Source organism: Jaculus jaculus, chromosome 2 (assembly GCF_020740685.1).
Source record: "Jaculus jaculus isolate mJacJac1 chromosome 2, mJacJac1.mat.Y.cur, whole genome shotgun sequence".
Taxonomy (NCBI): domain Eukaryota; kingdom Metazoa; phylum Chordata; class Mammalia; order Rodentia; family Dipodidae; genus Jaculus; species Jaculus jaculus.
This window is the reverse complement of record NC_059103.1, coordinates 55,923,668-55,942,076: the sequence shown is the minus strand read 5'-3', so window position 1 is coordinate 55,942,076 and position 18,409 is coordinate 55,923,668. Positions and strand designations below refer to the sequence as shown.

Below are 18,409 nucleotides of genomic sequence, written 5' to 3'. Positions count from 1 at the left end.
TGTTATAATGTGGTCTGCAGTGACTCTTTTCCCAACAAGCTCTTTGGAATTCACAATTTTTTGAAGTGGAGGTAAGATACTAAGTACTAGCCCTAGTTTATTTGATATCTGGTAGTCAATACTTCAATTTGAAGATCACAGCCACCATTTCCCACATGATTTTATAAGAGCACCAAACTACAAGGAATCCTAAGACTTCTAAGCAGTCCAACTTCTATGAGTAGGTACTGAAGTCAGCACTACAGTGGGTTTCTCTCTACTGGAGCCCTGGTAAGCATACGGTGTTGCAAAGGACAAAGTACTCACTCGTCTTATTATGCTGATTTTCACCTAGGATACATACCTAAACACTTAAAAAAAATGGTACAATTTTATTTATGCACATAAAGAAATATGAGTAAGAAATGTGATTTGAGGGCTGAAGAGATGGCTCAGCAGTTGCCTGCAAAGCCTAACAACTCAGGTTCAATTCCACAGTACCCACATAAAGCTAGATACACAAAGTGTTGCATCTAGAGTTGTTTGCAGTGGCTAGAGGCCTTGGTGTGCCCATTTTATTTTCTCTTCTCTCTGCTTGTAAATAAACAAACTTAGAAAAAGGAAAAGAAAGGTAACTTGAGATTACAAAGGGATTACTAAACAAGGGACAGAAAGGTTCCTGATTTAATCTTATTTTGTGGTTCATCACTTACCCTCTCCCAGTTCTTTAAATTCCCAATCTCACTCCCCAGGAGCCAGTCTGTTAGCCAGGACATCGTGGCCCTTCTCAGAGTGAAAGGTGCTTGTATGACTGCTTTACTCTGGCACGCCTCCCATCTGGAGATTCAAACCCTGGCCAGGCAGGTGACCCACATTCCCAGGACCCCTTTCCTCCAGTTTGAGGACAACTCAGGCTGACTAGTTCTCTGGGATTAGAGCTCACCAGCTCTGAACAGAGGTTCAGACAACTGTCACCTGCATAGCGGCTAGGAGACTAGCTCGGGGCACCAGCTCTGTGAAGAAAGCCACAGGCAAAGTCACTTCCAGGAGTCTTTCATGTGGCAGCAACATACTTTAATCACGTTACTTGCTAACACTGAATATAACTCTGCATACTTAAACCTACACCATGTCAACAAAATACAAGAAATGTTTCTAGTATTTTTTTCACAAGCCACAGACAACAGACATCTCCATTGTATTTATAACACCCAGTTTATTGAAAAAGCAATCTTCCCTGACATATATCCACATGAATTTGAGGTCAGCTATGTTAAGTGCACTGAAATTACCTATGCTTGCCTGCAGCTTTTTAGCTGATGAAAAGATGCTTAAGAATGTTGTCAGTATTTAAGCACTTTAACATAATGGGACTTTTTCCAACTTTTAAACTACTTTTTCATACGGAAGCCAACTTATGTACATTATGTGTGTTAATGTGCACATAATACACATGTCCTTCTAACCACAGATAAAACACAGTTGTCCTTTTTGGAAGTCATTCCAGTTTTAGAGCAAAGTTGGATAAGATGGGAACAAGTAAGCTGAGGAAATTAAGGGTGCTAAAGACTAATAATTCTACATCTTTAGCTCCTTCTTTCATTTTTGAGACAGGTTCTCACTACATAGCCCAGGGTGGCCTATAACTAATTCATGATCCTCCTGCCTCATCTTCCCCAGTGCTGGAATTGTAGGCATGCCCTACCACACCCAATATCCCTTTTCTTTTGAATATACAAGTGTGCACCCTGAGTGTCTGAGCTAAAACTTTTCTAACGTTAAGCTGATAGCTGCTATAGATAGGGCTGCTATGACTGACTGTTAAAAGCCCAGGAGAGGTATAAGGCAAGCAGAGGGCACTGTCTGGGCTGGCCATGCCCCACTTTAGGTAGACTACACTACCCAGGTCTTGCTGGGTTCAGAGGCTGGCCTGGGCCTGCAGGCCATTCCTTCTTTATTGTGTTCAATATTTGCTAGTTTTACTATTTTGTAATTTGGGAAAGTGAGAGAGAGGTTCAACTTGTCTAAGAATGCTGTACCTCAGACTGACTCAAACATTTTTATTCTTCTGCAAATACAACTAATTCCCACTTACAATTATTTCTAAGATAAACAATAAATCAGCTGAAGAGACATATGGGGTCCAGGGCTTAGGAACACTACCATCCTTAGGGCACAAGACTAGTGGGAGAGTTGCCAGCTGCCGAGGAAAGATTCAGCTAGGAGGACTTCTCCAGGAAGGCCTGGCAGCACCTGAGGCACTGCTGGTACACCAGCTCGAAGTCTGAGTCGTTGCCCTGCAAGGACATGAAAAGAAAATATTAGCAATGGTACATAACGAAGATGTCCTCAGAAGACCTGAACCTGTCACTTAATACCACAGGAAACAACCTGCCCCATCTTTACACTGGCCCCAAACCTGAACGGTACTTACATAATAGGGATCTTCAATAGTGATTTGTTTCTGTGGATCATAGCTTCCAAGTAGCTCAATTTTAGCTTTGCAGTTTTTAACTTGATTACTTTTTCTATTCAAATCTCTGTAAAATTGAAACTTGAACTTAGAATTCTGATCTGTGGTTTCAAGTTAAACAGGGACATCTGCTCAGGGTTTATGAAACATCCCTATCAAAATCCAACCAATGCAACCTGATTTGGAATGAAACCAAATACTCTGCAGGGCCGTAGCGGGACCATTTCTCGGCTGTGTGCCATAGCATTCTCTCTGGGGCAGCAGAATGCAGCACCATCTCACTGAATCTGACATTTACAATGTGGATCTTCAATGAACTTGACACATGTACTACTTTGAGTATCTGGCTTTGCATAGGTACTGGGGAATTGAACCCAGGCTTTGTGATCAAGGGCCTTTAAGTACCAAGCCATATCTCCAGTCCACAATGTGCATCTTTTTAAAAAATTATTTATTTATTTATTTATTTATTTATTTATTTGGGAGTGACAGACAGAGAGAGAAAGACAGATAGAGGGAGAGAGAGAGAATGGGCGCGCCAGGGCTTCCAGCCTCTGCAAACGAACTCCAGACGCGTGCGCCCCCTTGTGCATCTGGCTAACGTGGGACCTGGGGAACCGAGCCTCAAACCGGGGTCCTTAGGCTTCACAGGCAAGCGTTTAACCGCTAAGCCAACTCTCCAGGCCACAATGTGCATCTTTAAGTCTCACAGTAGTAGGTTTCTCTTGTGAAATATGTGTTGGCACAACTGCATAGATAGGGAACAGTCTGAGGAGTATGAGAGTGCAAGGATCAGACAAATGACACCAGGACCAAATGTGGCTGGAGTAGATGAGTGCAGCAAGAGGCATAGAAGCCAAGGTGGTACCAGCCATGTTTTAAGTCCTTGTATATCTACCCACCCATTCTGTGAATTTACAGAAGCAACTTAAGCCCACTGTCCTTTAATTTCTTCTTTGGTAATAACATGAATCTCCTGATGAAAAGTAGAGTCCTGCAGAACACAGAAGTACTGTAGCTAGTAACTGTTACCTACTACCCCAACCACCATCATTATCAATAGTGTACACATAGTATCTGTTTTGACAGATTCATTTTGGGGGTGAGGTACTGGTAGAGAAATAAAAAAATCCCTAGTCCATAAGTCCTTACAGCACTAACAAAACCACCTTGTGCAAATCAAGGTATCTTGTACAAACTATAGCTCACAAGCCCACTGGTGGCCGACTCATCCACTACACCAGCAGGACCTTCCCTCTGTAAGGTGCCTCTTTGTAACAGACCTCTGAGACAACTCTACATAACCCCCTCATCTTCCTGTTATTCTGAGTAATTCTGTATGTAGTAATCATCCCAGTACCTTAGAAACTGTAAAAGAGCCAGGCGTGGAGGCACACGCCTTTAAATCCCAGCACTTAGGAGGCAGAGGTAGGAGAATCGCTTTGAGATCGAGGCCACCCTGAGACTCCACAGTGAATTCCAGGTCAGCCTGGGCTAGAGTGAGACCCTACCTCGACAAAAGAAAAAAAAAAAAAAAAGCTATAAAAGAAAAATCACACTGCAAGAGGTATTTGGCCCAATATAGAAAAATTACTCTTAAAATATGATTACCTCAGATTGCTTTGATCCATACACAGTATATAATCAAATGTGGCAAAGTCTTCTTTGGTAACCTACAAGTAAGAAGTCAAAATATGGTATTTACATTCATACAAAGGCAGTAATTTTTTTAAAACTTTACTTCATCTAGTCTATCATGCATTAACATTTTAATGACATAAGTAACAGTATTTTTAAATTAATAAAATATATTTCAAGAACTATATGGCAAAAAAAAGTTTATATCATAAAGCAGTATAAAATACATAAAGTTTAACATCAGCTTCAGTCCCCTGGGGATAAATTATACTTCTATCAACATACTGAAACGTCTTCCCACTTAATCCCCTCCATTATTCTATTTTCATTCAACAAGCACTGAATGTCCCAGTCTCTGGCAACATGATGGCTGAAGCCACAGGCTACCTACACAACAGAATAAACGCCCCCGAGAAAAACAAGGCAGAAAGGAGATGCAGGGTCTTGGGAGAAGGAGGACAAACAACTTCCAGAAAAGTGGCCAGAGAAGGCCCACCAGGAACAACCTCGACTATAAATCCACAGCTCAAACTGACCTGGGAGGTTTCCTTCAGGCATCTCCAGACTGCCTGCTGACTGCTGTTTTCTTAGGGACCTGAGCCTGCTTACAACATGATGGAGTTTCTTGTAGATACCCAGAGGCATCAAAACTCTGGTGCAAGAGAGAGGTAGCACTCTCAGGCAGAGAATACAGCATGAGTAGCTCAAGACTTTTTATTCTGCTAAAAATGGGAACTCTAAGCTCTTAAGTGTAGTCATTTAAATTATAACAAGGGGACTGTATTATATTAACATTCCAAGGCCTAATTTATTTCAAATCTCTCAGAACATGTATTATAATACTATTATATTATTTTCCAACCTAGTTGTGAGATATACCTTGGAAGTTAATATTAACTGTTAATTTTAAATTTATTATTGATTTGCACTAACAAAGGAAAACAATTACTTACTAGTCAAGCCACACAGGATTTTTGGATGATAAAATAATCGAGGAAGAGGAGCACCTGTAACTTCTCATGAAGAATAAACTGTGCAGTATTTCAACTCGCAGCTAGCTACCCAGGAGATGCTGTGGCAAATCAACCCCGCTACCAAAGACTACTGGAAAATCCATACATAAACCAAAGCACACCTTCAAAGTCACGAGCATGCTTCTGGGATGAGCTGGCTCGTGGCTCCAAATTGTAGTGAGAATGTAACCACACAGCAGATCAGCCCCAGCTGACCTCAACTAGCCCTCTGTAAGGACAACATGGGCCTGAATGGAACCTACAGCAGATATCTTACCTTCTGTAGCCTCGAAGCTCTTTAACTCAAAGTGATTTAGGTCTACATCCACAGACCCAATTTTATACCATCATTATTAAAATTGAAAAAAATTAACACTGTTATTAATTTCAAAATGATACAAATTCATTGCCTGTTATGGGCTTTTAAAATAATTTTTATTTTTTAATGAAAAGCAATTATACTTCCAAAACCTCAGACCTCAGACAAAAGAACGGCACTCTTGGATTTTCCTAATGTGTCTGCAAGTACATAAAGTAAATCTATTCCATACAAGTGAGAAATTTTCTAAGAAGAGTGCTTCTCTAGCCCTTGTGGCTCAGTGTGAAGAGCATTCTTTAACACTAGACCACAAGTGGGTAGGCGATGGTTAGAGACTAGCTGTGATGCAGCCAGAAAATCCTATCATTGCCCTTTTCACATTGTCCCAGTCAGTCTCATTGGCCAACCTCAACTTTTAGCAGATCCATGGCTTGCCAACTGAGGTCAAGGAGTCCTGGACCACACTCTAAAAGGAGGGGACTGTGAGCAATGCCAGGAGATAGCTCACTGTCATGACAGAAGGCTCTGGTACCAAGTGGGGTGCTACAGTCATTCGTCAAGGCACAAGCCAGCCCTCTCCAAAGAGCAGGGCTGAGTTTCAATGGTGCCAAGGAGCCACCCTAAAGGACAGACCTAGTCAAAAACCATGGTGGAAAAGGAAGACCCTAATTACCATGTTGCCAGTCTTGGACAGGGGAAAGGAAATAGGTTAAACCTGAGTAAATGTGGGGGAGTGTAGGGCAAGAAGACAAAGCCAGCACAGGTGCTTCCTCCCCACCTTGACAAGTCTTTCACCTATCAGGGCAAAAGTTCAACAGACCAATGAGAGGCTTCATGAATGAATGAGGAAGAGACCAACATTCTATACTGTGAGCTGCCATGTAGGAGGTATGATGTTCATGTCACACCATGGGCCCAGCAGGCAGCATAAGCCTCCCCAAGCCTTTGCCCAATCCTGTGGAGATGATGATATACCTGCCTTCTTATGACTGTGAGCCTATCCGGAAACAAAATTCAATCATCCAAAAACTCTATGATCAGGCTGGAGAAATTGTTCAGCAGCTTAAGGTAGTTGTTGCAAAGCCTGCTGGCCCAGGGCTCAATTCCCCAGTACCCACGTAAAGACTGATGCATAAAGTGGTGCATGCATCTGGAGTTTGTATGCAGCAATTAGAAGCTCTTTCACTATGGTCCTCTCTTCTCTCTCTCAAATAGATAAATAATAAGTAAGTAAAGACTCTATGATTGTTCAAATGTCATTACGAAGGGTGCCAAGCCACAAACAGAAAGCAGAAAGCAAACTCATCAGGCCTAGTGGCACAGGCCCATAATCCTAGTTATTCAGGAGATTGAGAAAGGAGGACCAAGGCTAGCCTGGGCTACAGAGTGAGTTCAAGGCCAGTATTTAGTGAGACCATCAAAATAAAAATATAATATAAAAAGGGTACTGGAGTTACAGTTCAGTGGCAGAGAACTTGCTTGGCATATGTAACATCAAGGTCCAATCCCCAATACTGTTAAAGAGAGAGAGAGAGAGAACAGACTCAGACATGACTCAGATAGGAGTTCTGACTCCAATTAATAAGACCCAAAGATGGGCTGGTGAGATGGCTTAGTGGTTAAGGTGCTTTCCTGCTAAGCCTAAGGGCCTGTGTTCAATTCCCCAGGGCTCATATAAGCCGGATGCACAAGATCTAGAGTTTGTTTGCAGTGGCAAGAGGCCCTCTGCATCTTTCATTCTCCCTCTCCATCTCCCTACTACTATCCAATAAATAAATAAAATATTTAAAAAGACACAAAGAACTCAGTAAGTACAATTCTATGGTCTCTGGAACTAGCAGAAGGGTTGGTAGACAGAGATCTCAGACTAAGTGTAGAGTAAGGAAGACAGAAACCAAAGAAAAGAACAAAAGAAATTTATATTCAATGTATATAAAAGTTGGCTTTCAGAAGAAAAGAGAAAGGAAAGAAGATATGGAAAGATAATCACCTGAGACTTTTGAAAGTTGATGAAAAACATCAAGCTACATCACCAGGAAGTATCTTTAGGTCTCCAACAGTAATGCTGCTGAAGCCAGAAGAAAACTTAACAGGTAAGAAAAAGACAAGAGATTCAAAAAATAACAAAACATTATCACACCAATTCTTCCAAACAATTAAAGCGGAAACACTATCAACCTTCTATAAACTCTTCAAAAGTACAGAAAACATCACCCATGTGTCTGATGAGACTGACCTGACAGGTGGTACTAGATGCTGCTACAACCCAACAGTACTACATGGCCATGTTCATCCATCCACTGGCACTACGTGCAGAGGTTCCATACCAGAAGCTGCACACATATCCAACAGCTAAGCAGGTAAACACACTGCGAATGCTGTAGCACTCAGCTGTTCAGGACCGTGCACTGTTACACACGGCAACATAAACAAACCACCAAACAACTCACAGAAGAGACTGCACATGAACTCACCCCACTTCTATGCTGGGTACGGTAATGCATACCTATAATCACACACTTGGGAGCTGAGGGATTATCCAGGTTCAAGGTTAGTCTGGGTTACAGAGTAAAACACTGACTCAAAAAGACAAAACACAGCCGGGCATGGTGGTACACACCTTTAATCCCAGCACTTGGGAGGCAGAAGTAGGAGGATCACCATGAGTTCGAGGCCACCCTGAGATTACATAATGAATTCCAGGTCAGCCTGGGCTACAGTGAGACCCTACCTCGAAAAACCAAAAAAAAAAGACAAAACACAGCTGGAGAGATGGCTCAGCGGGGTTAAGGCACTTGACTACAAAGCCTAAGGACCCATGTTCAATTCTCTAGTACGCAGGAAAAGCCAGATGTACAAAGTGGCGTCTGGAGTTCATTTACAGTGGCTAGAGGCCCTGGCGCACCCATTCTCTCCTCTCTTTCTTTCTCTCTCTCAAATTAATTAATTAATTAATTGAATTAAAAAAAAGACAAAACAAAACATGAGATCCCACATAAGGTTAAAAAGGCGAAACAAATCTTTAGGGATCATATGACCTCTCCAAGAGCAAGAAGTAGCTGCCAACACTCCTCAGTGGTCCTCAGTGCTGCAATAAGCCTATGCACAAGTAAATAAAAGGTGACTAATAAGGGCTGGAGAGACGGCTTAACTGTTAAGGCATTTGCCCGCAAAGCTAAAGGATCATGGTTTGATTCTCCAGGACCCATGTAAGCCAGATGCACAAGGGGATGCATGCATCCAAAGTTCGTTTGCAGTGGCTGGAGGCCCTGGTATACCCATTCTCTCTCTCTCAAGTAAACAAATAAATAAAATTAAAATACATCTAAAAGATTATTAATGAAAGGAAAGCATATACAATTAAGGCAATTCTCCTATGGCTACCTACATTAAGAGCTCACATCCTAAAAGACTGCATGAGTAGGAAAGAAGTAACACTCCACAATATGTCATTTATTAAAGCCAGGTTGACAAATTAGGAAAATGAACAACTTAAGAAGAAATATACTAGAGCTGGGTGTGGTTGTGCACACCTTTAATCCCAGTACTCAGGAGGAAAAGTTAGGAGGATTACCATGAATTTGAGGCTACCCTGAGACTACACAGTGAGATCCAAGTCAGCCTAAACTAGAGTAAGACCCTACCTCGAAGAAAAAAAAAAAAAGAAATATACTAGAATACTAAGTCAAATAAACTGTGATAATTAGTAAAGAAAAAGAATCTGTAACCTTAAGCCAGACTCACATCCTTTACCTATACTCTGAAATAAACAAAATGCATACAGAGAGAGCAAGAGGGAGAGTTGAGAAATGTTTCTTAAAATTAACAGGGGCTCTACTTTCTTGATTGAATGGCCCCTGGGTCTCCATTTCCTGGGTCCCCTGTTCTGGAGGGTGTGTGCATGGAAAGGTAGTGAAACCTGAAACCACAGAAGAACTGGGGAGATGAGCAAGAGTACTGCTTCCATGCCGAACCTAATAATCAATGCAAGGGTGAAGGAAACAGACCCTGAGGATAATCAACACCTACCAAAGCAGAGATCCAGAGGCTCCTAAGAGCTCATCACTGAAGTAGACTTAAAATTCACCTACCATGGCTCATGGAATTTTGCGGAAGAGGGAACAGAAAGATTGTTTAGAGCCACAGGTTGAGACATCATGCCGAGAGGGATTCCCTCTCCCCCCCCCCCCGAAAAAAAAGAATTGACTGCTGCTCCCACAATGCATAACCCACAACCCCATGGGGAATACATACAACCCCAGGGAGGAGGGTCTCAGCAGAATGGGGGCAGGGAAAAGGGAAAAGATGGCATCAACACATGATGTATCCACATAAAATATGTTGTTAATAATAGTAACAAATCAATAATAAAATGTGACAATTATAGAATAAAACTGCTACTGATATGTTTATCACCTCACTGAAAGCATAGAGTTATACTATATATTTCATATATTAAAACATGCTATAACTAATTCTTAAAAAAAAAAAAAACACCAGGACTTCTGGTTAAGATGGCGGCATAGGAACCACAACAAAACCAAAAAAAAAAAAAAAAAAAAAAAACCAGCAAAATACACTCTTCTACTAAATAGTGAGGTGTATAAGAAATTACCCACAGCAACAAAGAAGTGGAAAGTTCCAGAGCATCCAGAGCCCACATAGGCAGGCAGAACTGGCTCCAGCAGCAGCAGCAGCACCCGGTCCACGGGGCCACAGCTGCAAGGCTCAACTTGAGCCGCAGGAAAAGTCAAGTGCTGGGATTTTCTATTCACATCGGAGCTCTTGGCAAACTGAAGAAACATGAAGGGGGAACAGCAGCAGCAGCAAACAATGGAGGGGCGAAATAGAGGATCACATGGAGTATAGCAGGAGAACTAGAGCCATCATCCACAGCCTCCCCTCCACCACCACCAGAACAAGCGCCAGCAGGCACCAGATATCAGGGAACGGAGATCACAACACCCAGCAACTGCCAGCCTACTTGAACCCATAATGTATCAAAGAGGGACCCAAGCAAGAGCGCAGTATAACTGAGATCAAAATCATCCCAAAAGGTAACTGACATCACACCAAGTCACTACCCCCCAAATAAGCCTGGTATATAGGCCTATTGGTATATAGGAAGTACTAATTGCACCTTCCATATGAGGATAAATTATATGTTAAATCTGATGGATGGTCAGATTTGCCATTCTTAAATAAGCTGTATTTTGGGCTTGTTATTTGTTGCTTCTTGATTTATACTGGCTTTGCTTTCTCTTCTGTTGTACATTAGGGAAGAGTCTCACTCAGTCACAAGCTGACTTGGAACCCTCAACAGACCAGACATCTTAACCTCCTTGTTGACAAGATTAAGGGTATGGGGCACCACACACACTAAGAGACAGTGATATTGTTAGAGATTTGGTTGTCATAATATCTACTCTTCCATAAATACTCTGTGCTGTTTTTCATTGAAAGTGTACACTGTTTAATTAAATTTATTTATTTATTTATTTATTTATTTATTTGACAGCAACAGACATAGAGAGAAAGACACATAGAGGGAGAGAGAGAATGGGCGCGACAGAGCTTCCAGCCTCTGCAAACGAACTCCAGACACGTGTGCCCCCTTGTGCATCTGGCTAACATGGGACCTGGGGAACTGAGCCTCGAACCGGGGTCCTTAGGCTTCACAGGCAAGTGCTTAACCGTTTAGCCATCTCTCCAGCCCTGTTTCGTTAAATTTTAGAATCTGCCTGTATTTTGTTCCACTCATAGCAGGAAAACCCAACACCTAGGGTAACATTTGTAGGTATTCTGAGAATCTTGAGAGCCACACCTAGCACCTTAAGCTCCTACTCTGAAGATATATAATACCAGATTGAAAGATACATCTAATAATACTGCAGCTAACTAGAAAACCCAAGCATTAAATTAATCCAAGATGCAAAAATATATACAGTATAACACAAGGAACACCAAAATCAAGACAATATAAATCCACGAGAAGTACTAAAGCATCAGAAATGATCTCTAGTGAGAATGAGTTGGAGGAAATGCCTGAGAAAGATTTCAAACGAATAATTATAAATGTGCTCAAAGAAGTCAACGAGGAAATCAAGGAATCAAAGAAGACACAGGACACCAATTTAATGAAATAAAGAAGTCAATACTAACATAAATAAGGAAATAGAAATAATAAAGAAAAAGCAGTCACAATTACTAGCAATGAAGAACACAGTTAATGAAATAAAAAACTGTAGAAAATCTCACCAGTAGAATGGCTGAAGGAGAGGACAGAATATCTAAACTAGAAGGCCAGGTGGCAGATCTAATACAGTCCAACAAAGAGAAAGACAAACTAAACAGGAAAGTATGAATGGGAATTTTAAGATATTCGGGACGAAAAGATCAAACATAAGAATTCAGGGTATAGTAGGAGAAGAATTTCACTCCAAAGGCATAGTAGGCGTTTTGAACAAAATCATAGAAGAAAACTTACCCCAAATTGGGAAAGAGGTGCCAATGCAGATACAGGAATCCTTTAAAACACCAAACAGATAAAACCAGGAAAGAAACTCTCCTGTACATATTATAATAAAACTACCAAACATACAAACCAAACAAGAAATATTGAATGCAGTTAGAGATAAAAATCAAGTTACCTACAAAGGCAAGCCCATCAGGATCACAGCAGATTACTCAACACAAACTTTAAAAACCAGAAGGGCTTGGAGTGATATATTCCAAGTTCTGGAAGATAATAACTATCAACCAAAGTTACTTTATCCTGCATAGCTATCCATTCAAATAGATGGAGAAATAAGGACATTCCATAACAAAAGCAGGCTAAAGGAATATTTGAAGACAAAACCAGCTCTACAGAAAATACTTGAAAGAATCCTCCATGCTGAAGAGAAAGAAAAGCACACATATAAGGAAACTGGAAAAAAACAAGCAATACTCAAATACTAGTTAATATAAAAAAAAAATCAAAGGTAAAAAGGGAAGAACTAAAAAAAAATGGCAAAAATAAATACACACCTTTTAATAAAATCTCTTATTATCAACAGGCTCAATGCACCAACCAAAAGACATAGGTTTGCAGACTGGGTTAAAAAGCAGGATCCTGCAATTTGTTGCCTTCAAGAACCTCACCTTTTACAAAGGATGGACACTATCTTAGGATGAAAGGTTGGAAAACAGTGTTTCCAACAAATGGGCCTAGAAAACAAGCAAAGGTTGCTATCCTAATATCTGACAAGGTAAACTTCAGTCCAACATTAGTTAGGAAAGATAAGGAGGGTCACTTAATATCGATTAAAGGCACACTCCAAAAGGAGGACATTACAATCCTAAACATAAATGCACCTAACATGGGGGCTCCCAAGTTCATCAAACAAACGCTATTAGAACTAAGGTAACAGATAACACAAAACACAGTGGTAGTGGGGGACTTCAACACCCCACTCTCATCAAATGACAGGTCATCCCGTCAAAAAATAAATAGAGAGGCACCTGGAATAAATGAGGTCATAGAACAAATGGACCTGGCAGATACATACAGGACATTTCATCCAAATGCTGCAGAATAAATATTCTTTTCAATAGCACATGGGACATTCTCAAAATAGACCACATATTAGGACACAAAGCAAATTTTACAAATACAGGAAAATTGAAATAATTCCCTGCAGTCTATCTGACCACATGGTATCAAACTATAAATCAATAGCAAGAAAAGCTATACAGCATACACAAAATCATGGAGGAGCCTGCAGAAGGCGGCGGCGGCGGCAGCACCTGCGAGCCGAGCTGGGCATGGTGGCAGCCGCTGCAGCGCTGTGAGAGCCGGGCGGTTGCTGGCTCCGCCATGCGCCGGCGGCCCTGACATGGGCGCCAGCGGCTCCAAAGCTAGGGGCCTCTGGCCCTTTGCCTCGGTGGCAGGAGGCAGCGGCCTGGAGGCGGCGGGCACCGAGCAAGCTCTGGTGCGGCCTCGAACCCGAGCGGTGCCTCCTTTCGTATTCACACGCTGCGGCTCCATGTCCTATGATGAAGATGGAGATCTGGCTCACGAGTTCAACAAGGAAACAATCATCACCAAGAACGGGCAGAAGCGCGCCAAGCTGAGGCGAGTGCATAAAAATCTGATTCCTCAGGGCATCGTGAAGCTGGATCCTCCGGGTGATTCCCTATGAGGTATGAGCCTACTGGTTGGCAGACACAAGCACCCACTGCCCAGCAAGAAACTCCCTCCCAGGTTAAAGGTGTGGCTTCCATTGAGGAATCCAGGCTGGGGCCACAACCCTGAATAAAACTCCGTTGGCCCAGAACCTTCGGCCGTGAGCGGGACAGTCCCATAGGTGTTAACTTGTATTGGTTTGTGTGCGGACGAAAGGTGATGGGCGACTGGTGAGGGCTAATGACAGAAGCACCAGACTACCCTTCAAAGCCACGCCTGCAGAAATCATGGCGGGACATATGCTGGTCAGGAATGCCTGGTTCCTAGTTCCTTGCCTGGCCTACTTTCTTCCAAGCTTGCCTAGGGCCTGGCCCAGCTAGAAGTCACAGCACTTTACAAGCAAGGTCTGCCTTCTTCCAGCCCCTGGGCTGTGGAAGCTGTATACAAGTGGGAATCTTCCTTTCCCTCACTCCCCTACCCCACAGTCAAGAGCATTTCAGCCGTTTGCTACCTCGATTCCTCCTGTATCGGACAGAGGCTGGGGACAGATCCAGCCTGACTCTCCCCATCTACCTGCCATATGTTCCTGCTCTAGGATGGACAAATTATTGGTTGTTAAATAGGAATGGGGACTGGCATGGGAGGTTTTTCCTTTCACCCAGGGCTGGGCTGATTCCCAATGCAACTAGTTGCTGCCCTCCCCGCAGCTGGGAGAGCAGGCCAGGGTCGGACAGGCTGTGGGCTCCTGTTCTTATGAGGAGTTGCCCCAAGCCACCTATTACGTCGAATGCCCCTTGCCTTTGCCCCAGTCCCCTCTTCCCTGCTGGGGAAAGGCTGTCCACACCCAGTGGTAAGCAGCGGCCACTGTAGGGCTGGTGCCAGTGTCTGTGAGGAACCCACTGCCCTTACCCCACAGTGTCTTCTCCCCTTCAGGATCAGTCAGTGGAAAGGACGGGAGCCCCTTTGTAGGGACAGAAAGGAGGGGCAAACTATAAAAGAAATACTTAAAATGTGAAGGTTTGTAAATAGTCTAAACTATGATGGTGTTGGGCAAAGTCTGATTTCTAGAGATGACTTTTTAAAAAAAAAAAACTGCTTAATGTGGAAGCTGTGTGCTTCTAGAGAGTGGGAAATGGCTTGGGGAAGGTGGCCTCAGCATAGGAATACTGTTGTATCATTTGTTCAATTTCAATAAAATTATTTGTAGACCCTGAAAAAAAAAAATCATGGAAACTAAATAATACACTACTAAATCATGAATGGGTCAATGAAGGAATCAAAAGGAAATCAAAAAATTCATAGAATCAAATGATAATGAGAACACAACACAAAATATCTAGGACACAATGAAGGCAGTCCTAAGAGGGAAATTTATAGCTTTAAGTGCCTATATTAAGAAATTAGAAAGGTTGCAAGCAAACAACCTAATGCTTCACCTTAAAGCCTTGGAAAAAGAACAAGGCAAACCAAAAATCACTAGATGGGAAGAAATAATAAAGATTAGGGCAGAAATTAGTGAAATAAAAACAAAAAAATATCAATGAAACAGAGTTGGTTCTGTGAAAGGATAAACAAGATTGATAAACCCTTAGCAAATCTGACCAAAAGAGGACACACATTAATAAAGCTAGAGATGAAAAAGGCAACATCACAACAGATACCAGAGAAATTCAAAAAATCATAGAGACATACACCCTACTAAGTATGAAAATATGAAAGAAATGGATACAACCTACTTAAATTAAAACAAGACGAGATTAATCACCTAAATAGACATTTAACAAGTATGGAGATCCAAGCAGTTATTAAAAATCTCCCAACGAAATAAAGTCCAGGCCAAGATGGACTCACTGGTGAATTTTACCAGACCTTCAGGGAAGAACTAACACCATTGCTTCTTAAGCTTCTCTATAAAATAGAAAAAGAAGGAATCCTACCAAACTCCTTCTAGGAAACCAGCATCATCCTCATACCAAAAACAGGCAAAGATAGAACAAAAAAAAAAAAAAAAAAAAAGAAAGAAAGAAAGAAAGGAAATTACAGACCAATATCCCTCATGAACATAGATACAAAAATTCTTAACAAAATATTGGCAAACCAACTATAAGAATACATCAGAAAGACATTCACACTGACTAAGTAGGCTTTATCACAGAGATGCAGGGATAGTTCAACATACACAAATCAATAAATGTAATACATTATATAAATGGACTGAAGGACAAAAATCACATGATCTTCTCATGAGATGCAGAGAAAGCATTTGACAAAATCCAACATCTCTTCATGATAAAAGTCCTACAGAGACTAGGACTAGAAGGAACATATCTCAACATAATAAAGGCAATTTATGTCAAGCCTACAGCCAACATATTACTAAATGGGGAAAAACTGGAAGCTTTTCCACTAAAATCAAGAACAAGACAAAGATATCCACTGCCCCCACTTTTATTTAATATAGTACTGAAAGTCTTAGCCTTAGCAATAAGGTAAGAGACACACATAAAAGGAATACACACTGAAAAGGAAGAGATCAAGTTATCACTATTTGCAGACAACATGATTCCATACATAAAGAAAGGATCCTTGTCGGGTGTGGTGGTGCATGCCTTTAATCCCAGCACTTGTGGGGGAGAGGTAGGAGGATCACTGTGAGTTCAAGGCCACCCTGAGACTCCATAGTGAATTCCAGGTCAGCCTGGGCTAGAGTGAGACCCTACCTCAAAAAAAAAAAAAAAAAAAAAAAGCAACAACAACAAAAAGAAAGGATCCTAAATACTACCAGCAAAATGTTAGAGCTGATAAACACCTATAGCCATATAGCAGGATACAAAATAAATACAAATTAATCAGTAGCCTTCCTATATGCTAACAACAGACAAAGGATGAAATCAGAGAATCACTTCCATTTACAATTTCATCAAAAAATAATAATAATAATGATAAAACACCTTGGAATAAACCTAACCAAGGAAGTGAAGGATCTCTACAATGAAAACTTTAAAACTCTTAAGCGACAAATTGCAGAAGAAACTAGGAAATGGAAAAGCATCCCTTGTTTCTGGATCAGAAGAATCAATATTGTGAAAATGGCAATCTTACCAAAAGCAATCTACACATTTAAAGCAATTCCCATCAAAATTCCAATGGCATTCTTCCCAGCAATAGAAAAAACAATCCAAAAATTCATTTGGAATCACAAAAAAATCTTGAATATCTAAAACAATACTGAGCAACAAAAATAAGGCTGGTGGTATCACCATTACCTGATTTTAACCTATACTACAGAGCTATAGTAACAAAAACAGAATGGTACTGGCACAAAAACAGATATGCAGATCAATGAAACAGAATAGAGGACCCAGATGTAAGTCCAGGTAGCTATAGCCACCTGATATTCGATAAAAATGCCAAAAATACTCATTGGAGAAAAGATAGCCTCTTCAGCAAATGGTGCTGGGAAAACTGGATATGTATCTGTAGAAGGATGAAAATAGATTCTTCTCTCTCCATGCACAAGAATTAAGTCCAAATGGATTAAACACCTTAACATCAGACCTGAAACTCTGAAACTGCTAGAGGAAAAAGTAGGGGAAACCCTTCAACATACTGGTCTTGGCAAAGACTTTCTGAATATAACCCCAATTGCTCAGGCAATAAAACCATAGATTAACCACTGGGTCCTAACGAAATCACAAAGATTTTGTATGCAAAGGACACTGTGAATAAAGCAAAGAGGCAACCTACAGAATGGGAAAAAGTCTTTACCAGCTATACATGTGATAGAGAATTAATATCTAGGATATACAAAGAACTTAAAAAATTAAATAATAAGAAATCAAACAAGCCAATTACAAATGGGCTATGGAACTAAATAGAGAGTTCTCAAAAGAAGAAATAGGGATGGCACATGTGGAGGTCTGAATAAAATACATGGCCCTCAATATATTCAGTTGCTTATGTGTTTGTAGTCTGCAGCCACCTGGCTGGAGGCAATGCCACTGGGTGGATTTTAAGGTGTGGCAGTGGGTTTCAGATCTTAATCTAAAGATATACAAAGTGTGCCTAGCTGGAGTTTCTGAAGTATGCTGTGGCTTTTGACCTTTGGGCTTGTGCTTCTCTCTCTCTGTTTGGGCCTGAGAAGGCAGGCCAGCTTCTTCTGTCATTTATGGAACTCTCCCTGGATCTGTAAGCTTCAATAAATATCCCTTCCTTCATAACTGTGCCTGGTCTGGAAGTTCATCTCAGCGAACCTGAATCTGTCTGCTACAGCACATAAGCATCTGAAAATATGTTCTATATCCTTAATCATCAGGGAAATGCAGATTAAAACTACGTTGAGATTCCATCTCAGTCCTGTCAGATTGGCTACCATCATGAAAACAAAAGACCATAAATGCTGGTGAGGATGTGGAAAAAGAGGAACCCTTCTACACTGTTGGTGGGAATACAATCTGGTCCAGCCATTGTGGAAATCAGTGTGGGAGTTCCTAAGACAGCTAAAAATAGATCTACCATATGACCCAGCTATAGCACTCCTAGGCATATATCCTAAGGACTCATGTCATTACCTTAGAGATACTTGCTCAACCATGTTTATTGCCACTCAATTCACAATAGCTGGGAAATGGAACTAGCCTAGACGTCCCTCAAATGATGAGCAAATAATGAAGATAAGGCACATTTATACAATGGAGTTCTACTCAGTGGTAAAGAAAATTGAAGTTATGAAATTTGCAGGAAAATGGATGGATCTGGAAAGGATTATACTAAGTGAGGTAACCCAGCCCCAGAAAGCCAAGTGTTGCATGTTCTCTCTC

At 41.2% G+C, this 18,409-nt stretch overlaps 2 protein-coding genes across 4 annotated transcripts in view; one reads left to right on the top strand and one right to left on the bottom strand.

Annotated features, from left to right (window-relative positions):
• Window positions 1–1,175: 1,175 nt before the first annotated feature.
• Acp1 (acid phosphatase 1) overlaps window positions 1,176–18,409 on the bottom strand; it is a 28,253-nt gene continuing 11,019 nt past the window's right edge. For 2 of the 3 annotated variants that reach the window (XM_045144421.1, XM_045144422.1), the window contains exons 4-6: window positions 4,064–4,125; window positions 2,414–2,519; window positions 1,176–2,276 (exon numbers count right to left, since the gene is read on the bottom strand). In XM_045144421.1, coding sequence (XP_045000356.1) covers window positions 2,199–2,276; window positions 2,414–2,519; window positions 4,064–4,125 — 246 coding nt within the window. In that variant the 3' untranslated portion in view covers window positions 1,176–2,198. Of the gene's footprint in view, window positions 2,277–2,413; window positions 2,520–4,063; window positions 4,126–18,409 lie in introns of those variants that run through there. The other variant, XR_006635797.1, reaches the window with a different exon arrangement.
• LOC101606445 (tumor suppressor candidate 2-like) lies at window positions 13,300–13,605 on the top strand. Its single transcript, XM_045142743.1, has one exon. The coding sequence runs from the start codon at window positions 13,300–13,302 to the stop codon at window positions 13,603–13,605; it is 306 nt and encodes a 101-aa protein (XP_044998678.1).

Coding starts and splice junctions, on each gene's coding strand:
- LOC101606445 (XM_045142743.1), top strand. CDS start 13,300: ATGGGCGCCAGCGGCTCCAAAGCTAGGGGCCTCTGGCCCTTTGCCTCG.